This window comes from Columba livia, chromosome 4 (assembly GCF_036013475.1).
Source record: "Columba livia isolate bColLiv1 breed racing homer chromosome 4, bColLiv1.pat.W.v2, whole genome shotgun sequence".
Taxonomy (NCBI): domain Eukaryota; kingdom Metazoa; phylum Chordata; class Aves; order Columbiformes; family Columbidae; genus Columba; species Columba livia.
In genome coordinates this window covers 40762285-40777696 of record NC_088605.1, presented here as the reverse complement: position 1 = coordinate 40777696, position 15412 = coordinate 40762285, and the positions used below count along the sequence as shown (strand labels likewise).

General features: G+C 38.3%; 1 protein-coding gene across 1 annotated transcript in view; it reads right to left on the bottom strand.

Moving 5' to 3' along the window:
* The window catches only part of DDX60 (DExD/H-box helicase 60), a 47681-nt gene that overhangs the window by 5480 nt on the left and 26789 nt on the right, over window positions 1-15412 (bottom strand). The window contains exons 26-34 of the mRNA XM_065061380.1: window positions 14804-14962; window positions 13343-13487; window positions 11579-11731; window positions 8756-8860; window positions 7268-7468; window positions 6089-6193; window positions 4570-4708; window positions 3787-3908; window positions 1730-1877 (exon numbers count right to left, since the gene is read on the bottom strand). Of these exons, the coding sequence (XP_064917452.1) occupies window positions 1730-1877; window positions 3787-3908; window positions 4570-4708; window positions 6089-6193; window positions 7268-7468; window positions 8756-8860; window positions 11579-11731; window positions 13343-13487; window positions 14804-14962 (1277 nt within the window). The remainder of the gene's footprint in view (window positions 1-1729; window positions 1878-3786; window positions 3909-4569; window positions 4709-6088; window positions 6194-7267; window positions 7469-8755; window positions 8861-11578; window positions 11732-13342; window positions 13488-14803; window positions 14963-15412) is intronic.

The window sequence follows — 15412 nt, the reverse complement described above, 5'->3', positions numbered from 1 at the left end:
CTTCAGCAAAATGAGAAGAATGCAACCATATTGCACCTCCCCTTTAAACAAGAAACTTTGCCGTTCAAATAGAATAGGAAGTTCAATTTCCACCGTTCGTATCCTGGGTAAAAGTAGCATTAGTAACACTAATATATGTGTAAGAATATATATCTTGAAAATGGAAGGCAGCCTGTGCTTTGCTCTTCAAATTTAGAATTCCTTTATTCTGTGATTTACAGTTCTTAATTTCCTAAGCTTTTCAGGTAACATATTAAGGTGTGGGGTCCCTCCATTGCTAAAATAAGCAATGTTAAAGTGAATATGAAAAATAGGATTTCACTATGGTGTTGCTACTGGAAACAGAAAACTGCTATTTACTGTCTCAAGCCATACATAGCATTCGATCTTGTTTTGCATTCATCTTATCTGTTTATCACAGAATCACAGAATGGTTGGGCTTGGAAGGGACCTCTGGAGATCCTCCAGTCCAATCCACCTGCTAAAGCAGGTTCACCCAGAGCAGATCACATAGGATTGTGTCCAGGTGGATCTTGAATGCCTCCAGAGAAGGAGACTCCACAAGCTCTCTGGGCAGCCTGTTCCAGTGCTCTGGCACCCTCATTGAGAAGTAGTTTCTCCTCATGTTTAAATGGAACTTCCAGTGTTTCAGTCTGTGCCCACTGCCCCGCATCCTATCATTGGGCACCACTGAAAGGAGTCTGGTCTCATCCTCTTGACATCCACCCTTGAGATATTTATAAATATTGATGAGATCCTTTCTTAGCCTTCTCTTCTCCTGGCTGAACAGACCCAGCTCTCTGAGCCTCCCCCAGTTCCTCACCTTTGTGTTAAATTGGCATCCACTTTATACAAAATTTTCTAAGATCCAGGTATCCCCACACTTGAAACTCAAAATAGATGGTAAGATAAAGTAGCTTGTGAGGTGATTTGGGCTTTTTTTTTTTTTTCATTTGTACACAGCAGAGACGAAAAAAAAACAACCAACCAACCAAAAAAACCACACTGCTGTACCAGCGTAGGAGATAAGGATGAATAAATACAGTTATCTGCTATAATTAAAGTTCTTCCTTACTGCAAAAAGAGTATTTTTTGAAGGCATGTTATTTTTAGAGGAGCAAGGCAATGCATCAGTGGTATATTACATTGCTTTTATATCTCTCCTGGAAGTAACATGAGATTTTGTTAAATACTTTTCATGCAAGGGCAATCCGTATTGCTTAGTAATTTCATAGTCATGCCTTTCCATATTGTGTTGGTTATTGGACATCACTTAGTGGCATAAGTAACTTAGTTGATTTAACAAATGGTACAAACTTTTACTTCAGTCTTCAGGCTGTTCAGATGTTGAAAATCTAATCTTTGTATGACTCAGAAAGCAATTCAAGTACCGTAAGCATTTGAGGATCTGCAAATGCATTGAAGATTAGAAAGAAAGGTTTTTATTCAATTATTACATTTAATATACTTTTCCTATTATAAAAAAAATCCATTTGTTTTTATTTCCTCTACAAACATGAATAGTAACTAAAATGATCTTTTTCCTGTACAAAAGTTCTACCATATACAATATAAACTATAACTCTTGTAAAACAGAAGTGAAATTGAAATTGTATGTCTCTTTTGTCTGAACTCACTATTTTTTTCTTTAGACATAAGAATTAACCTAACTTTCCTAATAAAATCAATTTCACTAATTATGATTATGCATTAATTTTTCACTTCCTACCTGTCTTTGACAGTGGAAGTCTGTATTCTTGTTCCATATTTGCCAGCCTGGCAGTTGTCAGAAGAAAATGAGCAAAATTTTCCTGTACTTTGGTGTTGTACTCATTTACAGCATCTGCAAACTCTTCTGGCAGATCTTCTAAAAAGACCTGAAATAACATGCAGTTTATTGCTTAATTCAGGTAATTTTTCTAAAGGTGTCAGTTCTTCATTGGTGCGTAAGTAAAGTATTAGTACACACAAAATGTATTAGTGCACACAAAATGTATTAGTACACATATAATGTATTAGTAGAAAGAAGGAGAGAGTACAGCTCCAAACTTTACCCAACTTGTCAGACTGCCTGACCATCTAGAATTAACAGATGTGGAAGATGAAGATGAATTTCATGCAGAAAAGGGCGTGAAAGTTAATAAGTATGAAATTCCTAGATTTTTATTCACAGAGTACTTGGCAAACAGGTCTACTGAAGATGTTTCAGCTAGCTAAAGAGGGACTTTTGAAGGGCTGCTTTTCCCAGATCTTGTTTTGCAGATCTTGGTGTTAAACAGGTTTCCTACCTACATGACAGACTGATGCTTTGCTGCCATCAGCCACAGCAGTCCTGTAATTCCTCCTACATGACTAGCCACTTTTTGGAAATAAGTAACATTTTTTCGTCTTGGAATGCTTGCTGAAAACTGACCACATAAGCATCTTCAACTAGAAGTTTCCTTTGCTGTTCCAGCCGTAGCTATGTCCTCCAAAATTCTTAAACTTTGCACAGAATAGCCAACAGGAGCATGTGACAAATGTTTCACTTCCTGCACCCATGGTGGGTTAACTTTGTGCCTAACTAATGTAAATTTGAGTTGTATTGTATAGAGAAATGCTGTGTCATTTATACTTTTACATTTTGCGTAACTGTATAAACATCTGTCATCACTAAAACATACTTGAATGATCTGGTACTTTTCATTTAACTGGACAGTCAACTGCTGCTCCTGTGATTAAATCACAGCTTTCTGATTTTAATCCAGTAACTACTTTTTCATTATTCTAGCTACTTGTGTGTAGGTGGCAAGGGGCTGGCAGGGGACAGGGAGGGAGGAGGGTGCGTGTGTCAGGGATGGCTGCTGGGAGAAGAGGCCATGGACTGCATCATGATAGACACAGCCAGCTCCAAGGGCCCCACCACAAGCCAACGCTGAGCCCATCACACACCGGTGCAGCACCTCTGTGAAAACTGGTTTAAGAAAGGACAAAAATGTCACACACGCAGAGTGAGACGCAGCAGCACTAACACCAAGATCAGAGGACGAGGGGGAGGAGGTGCTCCAGGTGATGAAGAGATTTCCCTGCAGCCTGTAGAAGAGTGAGAGATCACAGTGAGAGATCTCGCTGTAGCCCCCTGAGTGAAAATGGCCATGCCGGAGCAGACGTCCACACTGCAGCCTGTGAAGGACTCCACACCAAGGCAGCTGGATGTTTCCTGAGAAAGCTGCAGCCCATGAAGAGCCCACACAGGAGCAGGTTTATCCTGAAGTACTGCAGCCCATGGAGAGAACTCTCACCAGAGCAGGGCTGATGTGTGAGGAGGAAGGAGCAGCAGGTGAGCTGTTATGAATCGACCACAACAACGAATTTCTCCTCAGCCCTGCACTGCCTGGGGTGGAAGGGAGGTAAAGGAGTCAGGGATGAAGGAATAAAGTTGAGTCTGGGGAAGGCAGAGAAGGGAAGATCATGTCGCAATTTTAATTTTTTTGTTTCTCACCACCAAAATCTATTTTAATTAGATACAAACAAATTTAATTTTCTGCGAGTTGGGACTGTTTTGCCCATGATCCTAACTGGTTAGTGATCTCCCTGGTTTTGTCTTGACCCACAAGCATTTCCATCCTATTTTCTCTCCCATCCTGTTGAGTTGGAGGAGTAAGAGAGCGGCTGGGTGGGCAGGTACCTGCTGGCCCACCAGACTGCTGTACACACATGATGATACCAGTCTAACTGACAAAAGGAAACAAGTTCACAGAAGGGATACACAACCTAAGTCACAGTAAAGACCAAGGTTTTCTCTACCTTTGACTGGAAAAATCTGTGTTTATACTTCATTGAGCAGGCTGGAAGATATTTTCTCCCAAATAGGTTTGCGAGAATGAGCACTAGCTTTTCCAGAACATCTTCCGAAAAAACAGTTGAGCCTATTTCAAAAAAGAAATTACTTGGGTTAAATATGAAAGTGAAAAAAAAATATATATATATATTTTTTTTTCCTAAAATGAACAACTATTCAAGAGTTTCCTTCCCAGCTGCCCTTGTCATGACAGGGGTTATGCAAAACTATGTTGGATAAAGATCAACTGATTACATACAAAAAACTCCGGTAGATAATCAAGCAACTAATACATACAAATTAATACTCTGTTCTCATATGTTCACATACTGCAGCATATCTCAGTGCACACAATGGATGTTACTTATGTCCTAAGATATTAGTAGTACTTCAGTTTTTTAATTTGTTATTCAGAGTGATCATCCATCTTATTTGCTAGCTGGCCTTCAAATCTTGCTCTGGAGTCAGAATTATTAATTTTCCTGTGTATAACTTTCTTTTCTACCTCATCAGAATATTTCACAAGCACTGAATTTATGTTCATGATAGCAGCATAAGTGTACCTTGGCTTTCTTAGACAGAAGTATAAGCATATGCAGAGTGTGCAAAGGCAGAGGCCAAGTATATGAGGATGAAGACCAGGCAAGCAAAAGGTGACCGCAGCAAGAAGGCACCCAGAAGATTTCAGAACAATTGGGATTACAGAGCCCGCCATAGACTGTAATTAAGATGCAGGGAGGATTATTTACCTTTAATTGGCCGGCACAATTTGTGGAATAAACCTTTCACAAGAAAGCTCACTAAAACAAAATTTGAGGGTTCATGATAGTACAAGTGCGTCACAAGTCCAGCAAATCCTATGGGGTTACCTTTTTGATCCAAGTAGCCCTATTTAATTCAAAAAGCAAATTAAGCTTAGTTATGAAAGATGAACTTGAATATAATGGAAGTATAAAATGGTGGCATTCAGAACAGTCATTCAACCTAATGTATAGGTACCGATTAAGGCCATTCAGTTTCCACTGAAAGGCAAAAATTTGTCCTTACTGAAAAACAAGTCACCAACTATTTGAGTATTTCCATGGGAGATAGTCATCTCCCTGTACAAAGCATAGATCTTGACTTCATAGTGTTAGCACCAATTTAGATCATGTTGAAAGTGAAAAGTGCATTCAGTCACCAAAGTAAGATTTGACGCAATTTTCATTAAAAAAAAAGAAAAAAAATTAGCCCAAATGTTTGATGGGATAACAGCACAGCAAGCATTGATCTGTCAAATATGTTGCTGCAAGATATTTGGGTGCTAGAAGCTTATATAGTTTCAACAAAACAACAGGACAAACTCATTGAATGAAACTCCATCAAAGGCTACAAATTCAAGGACAACTCCTCTGTTGGTGATCATTCTGCATCACGCCCTGTATGAAAGTAGGGAGTATCCAGATGATAATCATCATTATATGGTTGCCCCCAACTTTTTTTAAAAATACAATTTCCTGGAAAAATTATTGGAAACAGGATGCTAAGTATGTAGGCCAGGTTTTGTCCCACTCTTATGCTAACTGTAACTTTTCAGAAAAGTTACTGAACTGTCTTGTATGCTGACAAAGTTCTTCTCTTCAATGGGGGTATCAGACCCCTGGTCTCACATAGAAGGGACAACCGGTACAGGAGGCAGAAACATACATTACACTCCTACTGGGAGCAGGACTGGGAAACCTGAGCACAGATGATTTGTCAATGCACTCATATTATTGGTGCCTCTTACTGCCTGTAGTTCTGGGCTGTAAGCCAAAATGGAGTACTGCATAAAAGTTTTCCAAAATGGTATCCATCCAATTGAAACTGTTACTATGGAGAGATACACCACTAATTTTCAGTCTTCTCCAAGACCTTCTTCCCAAATTTTTGTTAGAGAGAAAACTTCTCCCAGCATTTTGGAAATTATGTCATCCTTAGTATGTGTTAAACCCCATCATTTCATATGCATGCATCTTCAGGTACAATATAAATGCACAACTTTTACTTTCCTAATAAATTTGTAATCATATAGACCATATCATATAGACCATTCCCTATTGAATTTATTCCATAAATAGCTCAGAATTAACCTCAATCTTAGAGTACTCTATCTGTTTCTTTAAATTTATTTCCAACAGAAAGAAATAGCCTGTTGTTATGAAATATAAAATAAATGGTTCTTTAAATGAATACATACTAACACAAACAAGTGAGAACTACCCTTTATGAGGACGAGTTAAAACTTACCTCTTTGATAAGAAATTGCAAGGAAAACATAAAATAGACTTTTAATATTTCAGCATATCTTTCTTTTCTGAACGACATCAGTGAATGCTTCAACACTGACAATGCCTGGTCAAACAAACAGGAAAAAAAAAAATAAATAAAAAAAATAAAAAAAAAAAAAAAAACAAAAAAAAACTAGAAATCCAAGGAAATGTTGGTATTGTAACAAGGAAAGAAATTCAACATCCAGATTTTCTGCTTTGTTTCATCAATTGGTTTTCAGGGTAAAAGCGCTGGGTGGTGCTTATGTTGTATTTTTATTTAAATTGAACGCCTAACTCCTGGAAGTGCTTGTGAAAAAGTCCATCCTCTGCCAGATGTGTGTGTATTTTCTAAATTTATGCTGAGTTTTGTAAAGTTAATTAAATGAAATTCATATAGATATCTAAAAGGCAAGGATCTAAATATTATTAAACAAAAAACAGTAAGCTTTGAAAGTACTCCTTACAGTTTAGTATCATTTTAATATTTAACATAGAAGTTTAGCAATTTACTTTGTTATCCTAAGAAGATTTATGTCTGAATTCATTCAGTGAGTCCTTGAAAATAAATATTCATATGCTGAGGTGGATATAAAAACCAGATCATCTGGAGGTAAGAATTCCTTAATAATTGCAAGAATATATCTCTGACCAATTTGTAATCATCGTCATGACTTCTTTACTTAAATCACTGTAATAAATGGCAAGAATAAGAATTCTTTTATTCCATAGAGTTAGTGTGCAGATTTAAATATGTGAGTAATACATAGAATTTATTCATTATTTCAGTTGAGATAGCATTTCCTAGCTCCCCTCTTCCCTATGGAAATGTATGTTCACATCTTTTCTGAAATAAACCTGACATTTTAAGTACTGGAAGACTCTCTGATTCTCTAAGTTAATGCAAATATTGCACAGAACAAGAGTCAGTAAAAATACCTTCCTGACAGTATAATTCTTTCTGATGATAATATTTATTGCAAAGAATAAATGCGTGGAAATGCAATATTTAGAAGATGGCACAGGTACTAGAAGCATTATAGCAAAGCATGCAATTTCATTTGCAGCCAGACTGCTTACTTCAGAATTGCATAACTTCCTGGTCATGCTAAGGAAGCATAATTCAATTAAATTGCTATTAAGAAAAAAAATATTAAACCTTTGCTTTGGCGTCTGCTTTGTCATCGGCCTTTGAGGTCAACAGCATGAGTCTCAATATTAAGGAAAGAGTCAGAGGAAACTGCCCTTTCAACTGAGGTACATTGGATTTGATAAGTCTTTCGACTTTGGGCAGTGGGATATCGTAGAAGAACACATTTCCAATCATATCTTGTCCTCGTCTTCCAGCACGTCCTGTCATCTAAGAATAAGATATACAATACCTATATTATTAAAATAATAGATTATTAATTTTAAAATAAAATATACATAAGTTGTATTTACTGGTACTATCTATACAGTTTTAATAAATCATTTATGCGCCACTATTAAAATAATGTGTGCAAAATATGTTGTACCTCAAATATAGCTGGTTTACAATTGTGGTCATTTTATTTACTTTTTAAAATATGAACTTCAAAATCTGATAGAAGACCTAAACACTGGCCAGGATATGATCTCTCACGTCTTTTTAACACTTCTGTTTCTTCAAGGTAAGTTTTAACGTAATTTATACCTATATACCAGCTTTGTTTTCAAATTACATTTAGGTCTGAATTATTTCTGGGTAGATTTGGGGCAGAGGTAGTCTCAGTATGAATAAAGAGCAGAGAATACAGAGCAGAGAGAAGCTGCGTAAGGGTGTATTCCCTTGCTTGGATCACCTGCTCTTGGTCAGGTCCCTTGTGGGGACTTGCCCCTTGTAACAGATGATGTGACACAGCTGGAGTCATGTCATTTACGTGCAGCAGAAGGGAGATGCACATAGGTCTGGCTACTGCACAGATCCGCTCACACCCTGACTCTGAGACCTACCTGCCAGGTGATGCCATCAGCTCTATCTGGCCTTTATGGCTTCCTAAACCAGAGGCAAACTGGCAGTGCTTCATGAAAATGCAGTTTTGAAAAGTAGTACAAAAGCAAAAAATGGGGACTAATGAATAGGTTGGAGTCTCTCAGCCCACCCAGTAATTTGTGCCATGACTGGAGACATTCTACTTTATTGCATTGGCAACCTCATCTACACGTTGCTGTGTTGCATTGTGTGGAGTGCCAAGATGGAAAGAATTCAAATGACCCTAATTAGTCCAGTCAGCAATCTTTCTTTTCCTCATTACATTCCCACTGTATGTTCTTACAGCATATTTTTCAAACATTTGTAAAACCGTGGCTAGAACAAAACAGCTTTTGTCTTTCCAGTTCCCGTAACTGAAAGCAGAATCTGTGCCTTTAGTTCACTGAGCAAATGTAATATTTTCATTGCTGAAACAGGTCTTTTGACTACAAACATTATTTATGGGCTGGCAGTTCCAAAAAATTAGTAAAATCACCTTAGCTAAAACTACTATCATCACCAAAAAGAACAGCCAAAAGCCATAACATACCCAGAAGTATGTGAAAATGAAAAGACATTTTTCTGAATTTGTGTGTCATGACAGCTACATGTGTACTGTTCTTGTAATAAAAAGTAGGTGTTCTATTTCCATACCTGTCTGTAATTTAGGGCATCTAAAAAGACCGAATCTTCAGCAAAGACAACAGATCTGCATGGCATGTTGATTCCCAGAGCAAGTGTTGAAGTAGCTGTGACTACCTGTAAAATATCAAACATGAGTATAACTATTAGAAATGGCAATATCCAATTTAAAAAGAACACCTGTAATACCCAACTTAAATAACAGAAATTTTACTATCATTCTTCCTATAGCTAAACTTTAATCTGATGAATTTAACAGAGCTATGAACTTAGATAAATTTCAGTGTTGCTCATACAGCTATTACATATGCATATTGAACTTCTGTATCATGCAAGTTTACAGTTCATCTTTTATGGGACACAAATTGAAATAATATTGAAACTGAAGACAAATTGAAATATTCCGTGAAGACAGTACAAAATATCATAATCCTGTAGGGTTTGTTTAACTATAAAACATTTTCAGCTGGCTCCTGCAGTAAAAAACAATAAAAAAAAATTTCAATAAATACACGAGCAACAAAATGAGGGCTAAGGAGAATCTCCATCCTTTATCAGATGTGGGGGGAAAACACAGTGACAGAGGAAGAGGAAAAGGCTGAGGTACTAAATGCCTTCTTTGCCTCAGTCTTTAATAGCAAGACCAGTTGTTCTCGGAGTACACAGTCCCCTGAGCTGGAAGACAGGGTTGGGGAGCAGAATGAAGCCCCAGTAATCCAAGGGAAAATGGTTAATGACCTGCTACACCACTCAGACACACACAAGCCTATATAGCTAGATGGGATCTACCCAAGGGTACTGAGGGAGCTGGCGGAGGTGCTCACTTTCCATCATTTTATCAGCAACCCCGGCTAACCAGGGAGGTTTCAGTTGCCTGCAGGTTAGAAAATCACAGAATCACAGAATCGACTGGGTTGGAAAAGACCCCAGAGATCATTGAGTCCAACCCTTGGTCCAACTCTAGTCTGTTTACTAGATCATGGCACTAAGTGCCATGTCCAATCTCAGTTTAAAAACCTCTAGGGACGGCGAGTCCACTACCTCCCTGGGCAGGCCATTCCAATGCCTGACCACTCTCTCTGTAAAGAATTTCTTTCTAATATCCAGCCTAAATTTCCCCTGGTAGAGTTTAAGCCCATGCCACCTTGTCCTATTGCTAACTGCCTGGGAGAAGAGACCAATCCCCACCTGGCTATAAATGTGTATAAATGTGACGCTCATCTACAGAAAGGGTCAGAAGGAGGATTCAGTGAGCTACAGGCCTGTCAGTCTGACCTCAGTGCCAGGGAAGGTCATGGACAGATCATCCTGAGTGCCATCACGCGGCACATACAGAACAACCAAGCATCCAGGCCCAGTCAGCATGGGTTTATGAAAGGCAGGTCCTGCTTGACTAACCTGATGTCTTTCTCTGCCAAGGTAACCTGCTTAGTGGATGAGATAAAGGCTGTGGATGTTGTCTACCTAGAATTTAGTGAAGCCTTTGACACTGTTTCCCACAGCATTCTCCTGGAGAAACTGGCTGCTCGTGCCTTGGATGGGTGCACTCTTTGCTGGCTAAAAAACTGTCTGGATGGCCAGGCCCAAAGACTTGTGGTGAATGGAGTCAAATCCAGCTGGCGGCCAGTCACGAGTGGTGCTCCCCAGGGATCAGTATTGGGGTCAGCTCTGTTTAATCTCTTTATCAATGATCTGGATGAGGGGATTGAGTGTACCCTTAGTAAATTTGCAGATGACACCAAGTTGGGTGGGAGTGTTGATCTGCTGGAGGGTAGGAAAGCTCTGCAGAGGGATCTGGACCAGCTGGATCGATAGGCTGAGGCTGATTGTATGAAATTTAACAAGGCCAAGTGCTGGGTCTTGCACTTGCGTCACAACAACCCCAGGCAGCGCTACAGGCTGGGGGAACAGTGGCTGGAAAGCTGCCTGGCAGAAAGGGATCTGGGGGTGTTGGTTGACAGCTGGCTGAACATGAGCCAGCAGTGTGCCCAGGTGGCCAAAAAGGCCAACAGCATCCTGGCTTGTATCAGTAATAGCATGGCCAGCAGGACCAGGGAAGTGATCGTCTCCCTGTACTCGGCTCTGGTGAAGCTGCACCTCGAATCCTATGTTCAGTTTTGGGCCTCTCACTACAAGAAAGACATTGAGGTGCTGGAGAGAGTTCAGAGAAGGGCAACGAAGCTGGCGACATGTCTGGAACACAAGTCTTGTGAGGGGCAGCTGAGGGAACTGGAGCTGTTTAGCCTGGAGAAAAGGGGACTGAGGGGAGACCTTATTGCTGTCTACTGCTACTTGAAGGGAGGTTGTAGCATGGAGAGTGTTGGTCTCTTCTCCCAAGTAACAAGTATTAGGATGAAAGGAAACAGCCCCAAGTTGCACCAGGGGAGGTTTAGATGGGACATTACGAAAAATTTCTCCACTTAAAGAACTGTCAAGCATTGGAACAGGCTGCCCAGGGAAGTGGTTGAGTCACAAACCCTAAAGGTGTTTTAAAGACATGCAGACATAGTGCTTAGGGACATGGTTTAGTCATGGACTTGGTAGCGTTAGGTTTATGGTTGGAGTCAGTGATCTTAAGGGTCTTTTCCAACCTAAATGATTCTATGATACTATGATTTGCTAATCTGAAAGACAGAAAATCTTTGTTAGAAATAAAGTTCTACATCCATCAGTTCACTTAGTTTATTTGTTTGGAAACCTTCCTGTTAGCATTTTTAAATGAACATGACAAAGTCTGCAATATATTTTACTCCTGGTGAAAGGTACACTATATTTTTACATCAAATATATGGAAAAACTAATATTAAAAAAAAAAAAAAAGGCAAATTTACCAACCTTGATATATCCCAGCCTGAAAAGCATCTCCACTACTTGTCTTCCTTTGGCAGTCATAGATCCATGATGATATCCAATGCCCCTCAGTGCCATAGTTCGCTGTAAATAACCTCTTCTCTCAAACCTAAGTCGACCAAAAATCTTCCTTAAAGTCTACAAATAAAAAGAAATGCAAAGTATTAACCATAACCAGGTGTTGCTAATGGAAAAAGAAAAAAAAAAAAAAAAAAGTCTTCTCTTACAAAATTCCAAGCACTGCGAAGAAATACAACTTTTTATGATCTTCAGTGAACCTGAAGTACATAAGTGGATGTGTACCATCAGCCCATCAGTAGACAGTACAGTAGCTTCATTATGATGACAAATCCAAGCTCTTTGGTACATTTCTATATACTATCAGGTTTTTTCACCTTTGCAACAAATGCCATTACAACAGTCCCAACTGTCATACCATGCCGCTAGATGCAACCAGACATAGGAAGACTGCATGTTCATGACTTTTGTACTCAAAGAATGGCCTTGTGACTACGGACTGTGTGCCACTATCACAGAGCAAATTCCCAAGTAGCTACATGAAGCTGATACACGTTTGCTCTTGTTTGTCATCCCTGCTTGGTACCACCATTTAATCTCACTACACAGTTAGAAACTTCCCTTTTCCAAACTCAGAAATAGCATCGAATTAAGCTTTTTCAGTACTTTCTGAACTTCACTCTACATCTAAGTGCCACCTGTTCCAAAGTTCAAGCTACTTTTTCACTACCTTTACCCATGTACAACTGTGGGAAGTAATGTTTCTTCCATGCTGGCTGACAGCAGTCTGAAAATGCCATCAGGATTCCAAGTTCCCCGCACAAAGAATCATGAGATTTTTCAAGTTTGGTCCCAATACCGAGAATCTTCCTCTCTTTCAAGATGTATCACAATAAGCAGAAAGCATTATAAAGACACTTCATCAAAATTTTGAGCACTTTTTTTTCTGAATTAAGAGCTATATATCACAATTACTTTTTTTACTTAAAAAAAACCCAGTCATAAAGAGACAGCTATATGAACCACAGTCATGTTTCAAGAAGTTCAGACAACAGGGGATCTCCTGAATCAAAGCCCAGTAACCCACTACTGCTGGAAACCACATAATATAAATCTCTTTCATAAATTATTCCTTAATTATTTGTATACAAATATATACACCACTATTTCTGATGGACATCTGCAGATTTTCAGTTCATTTCTCACCTTTTCTTTCCTGAAGGGGTCATAAACACATTGAAGAGCATGGAAAATTTTGCTTTATGGGAACTAGAAATTTTAAAGCCTAAAATAATTTATTATTTAGTATTTTTACAAGATACGAAGGGCTTAAAAATATTTTGATAAGCACACAAAGGTGCCATATAGCCTATGCTGATGACTCTGTCAGAAAAATAGGAGTCTGAGATATGAATCAACAAGTCACAGAACTGCGTAGTTGATAGTTCATAGAAATGAACAAACTGTAGTATACATCTCAGGACTCCTATCACAGGGACAAGTCAACACCTTTTTATTTGGCAGAGTGAAAGTTGTCCATACATCTTAAAGGAAAAATTATCTAAGATTGATACCCAGAATCAGATTTAAATGTTTCATGATATCTATGCATACTGTTATGAATTACAACTGCATCACACGTTATATGTGGTTTATGTATATATGCACAAATTCATGCATTTTAGACATACAAAACCAAAATCATTTTATAATTATCAGTGAATTACTTACATCTTCATCCACTGCTTTAGGATCAGCATAAGTACACCCAGAAGGGATAGCAGTTAGCCTTTTAAGTCTTTTTTCTAGCTGTTTTTTTTTTGTCAAAAGAAGTTGAATGTTTTCGATTTTACTGGAGCTCATCTTTTTGGTATCCCTGTATACAATATACAATTAAAAATATTATTTCTGTAATTAACACAAATATGTCAATTTTGAAATATTCTTTGAGTACTGATAGATGTAGACTCAATTGATTTTGAACTGTAGGCTCAAACATGTAGGCAGATCTGTAAATGTAAAGTTACTGGCAATGCTAACAGCTTCCTTTTATCATGGCTTGTATGCAAAACAGTAATTCTGGGTGAAGTAGAGAGGAGGAATTATGGTGATATACAAAAACGAAAATTAACACAGCAAATCTAAAGTACTTCATTTAGCAAGTTGGTAAGCTAATAAGATTGAACAGTAGAAGTATTAAACATGAAAGAGAAATGTGATGGATTTACCTCCAATAATGACATGGACTGTAGGGATTTAGGACAGGATTTGAAGAAGAGAGAAGGAAAACTATTTAGAGGCAGATTTTCAAGCTACTTCAATGTTTAAACATGTATCTAAATTCCTACTGGATTTTCAAGTTCTCACTACTATGAAAGTCAGCTAAGTTTGATGATCCTTGTGGGTCCCTTCCAACTTAGGACATTTTATGATTCTATGTTTCATTCTTTCATGATATTATGTCCAAAGAATGCACTGTAAGTTGTCATGATTAGGAGGGCAAAACCATGGCGCTTTATGTTGCTGACAATCCTGATAACTATAGCCGCATTTCACTGCCAAATGTCTTATAAAAATCTGTACTCTGTGATCACAAAAATCAAGAAAATTCGAGGTTAAGGGAGAAACAAATACAGTACAATCCAAGCAAAAGCCTGATAAATATTCAGAGAACATCTCACCAGTCAGGTGAACCCATACTTCTGAGTTCCACCACTGTAACCAGCCATGGTGAGGCTAAACTATGAAAATACTCTCCCGCAGTTGCTGACCCAGCACCAGGGTCAGATGCTACACTGTTTTTAACAGATGCATGACAAAAGTTACTGTCTGGAGAACGAGCCATTCTGATATCTTGGTATCTCAGAGGTGAATTATTCCAAATTGACCGATCTCATATACTTGGGTCCCTCTCTTCGATTCTTATGTAGTAGTGCCAGCACCTTATACAATGTCAGCAACACTGGCACTTTCCTGCTGCGTGACTGTGCACTAGGTACAGCTGATTGACACCTGCCACACAGCTGCTCCTACAGTGTGGGTTGTTAGAGCACAAAGAGGAGCAGGGACTTCTACACTGCAAACTGCAGGACTGTGCTGCTGCAAGGTACATTCCCCAGAAATGAGTTATCACAAAATTATGCTCTGTCTTAATATGTAAGCTTTTTAGTAATATATGGTTATAATACTTACCGAGGGTTGAATTTTATTAGTGTTTTATTCACTTTTTTTAGTTCATCCCTTAAACGCTCTTTTTTGCTCTCGGTATTAGGGTCTCGTTCACTTCTTTGCCTTTTCAGCAAATTGAAGAATACGTTCTTGGCTGCATTTTCCACTGAATCCACATTAAATCTTAAAGTACATAATATATAATATACATCGGTTAGGTGAACTCTAACAGAGATTTTATTTATATGTAGTGCTGTTACAATAATATTAGTTAAACCTTATAATCTGACAATAGTCAGAATCTAATAATAAGAAGCATATCCGTATTACTTCTCTAAATCATATTCTGCATTCCCTTTCAAACCTAATGGTAAAATGTTAAATGATTCTGCCAATAAATCATCTATAGAAAGTATGTTCAACTCTACCTTTCCTTAAGCTGGACACTTGGACAAACAGATAAAGTAAATTGTAGTTTAAGTAATTTTAATTCTTTTCCACACCCCATTGAGAATCACTGCCTGTCTTTCTTGTTCTTCTACATAGCTGCTTTCCTCATAGCTTTTTTTTTTTTTTTTTTTCTTTTTGAGTTTAGCTAGCACCATGCAAAGTGTTGGCAACACATGGGATGAG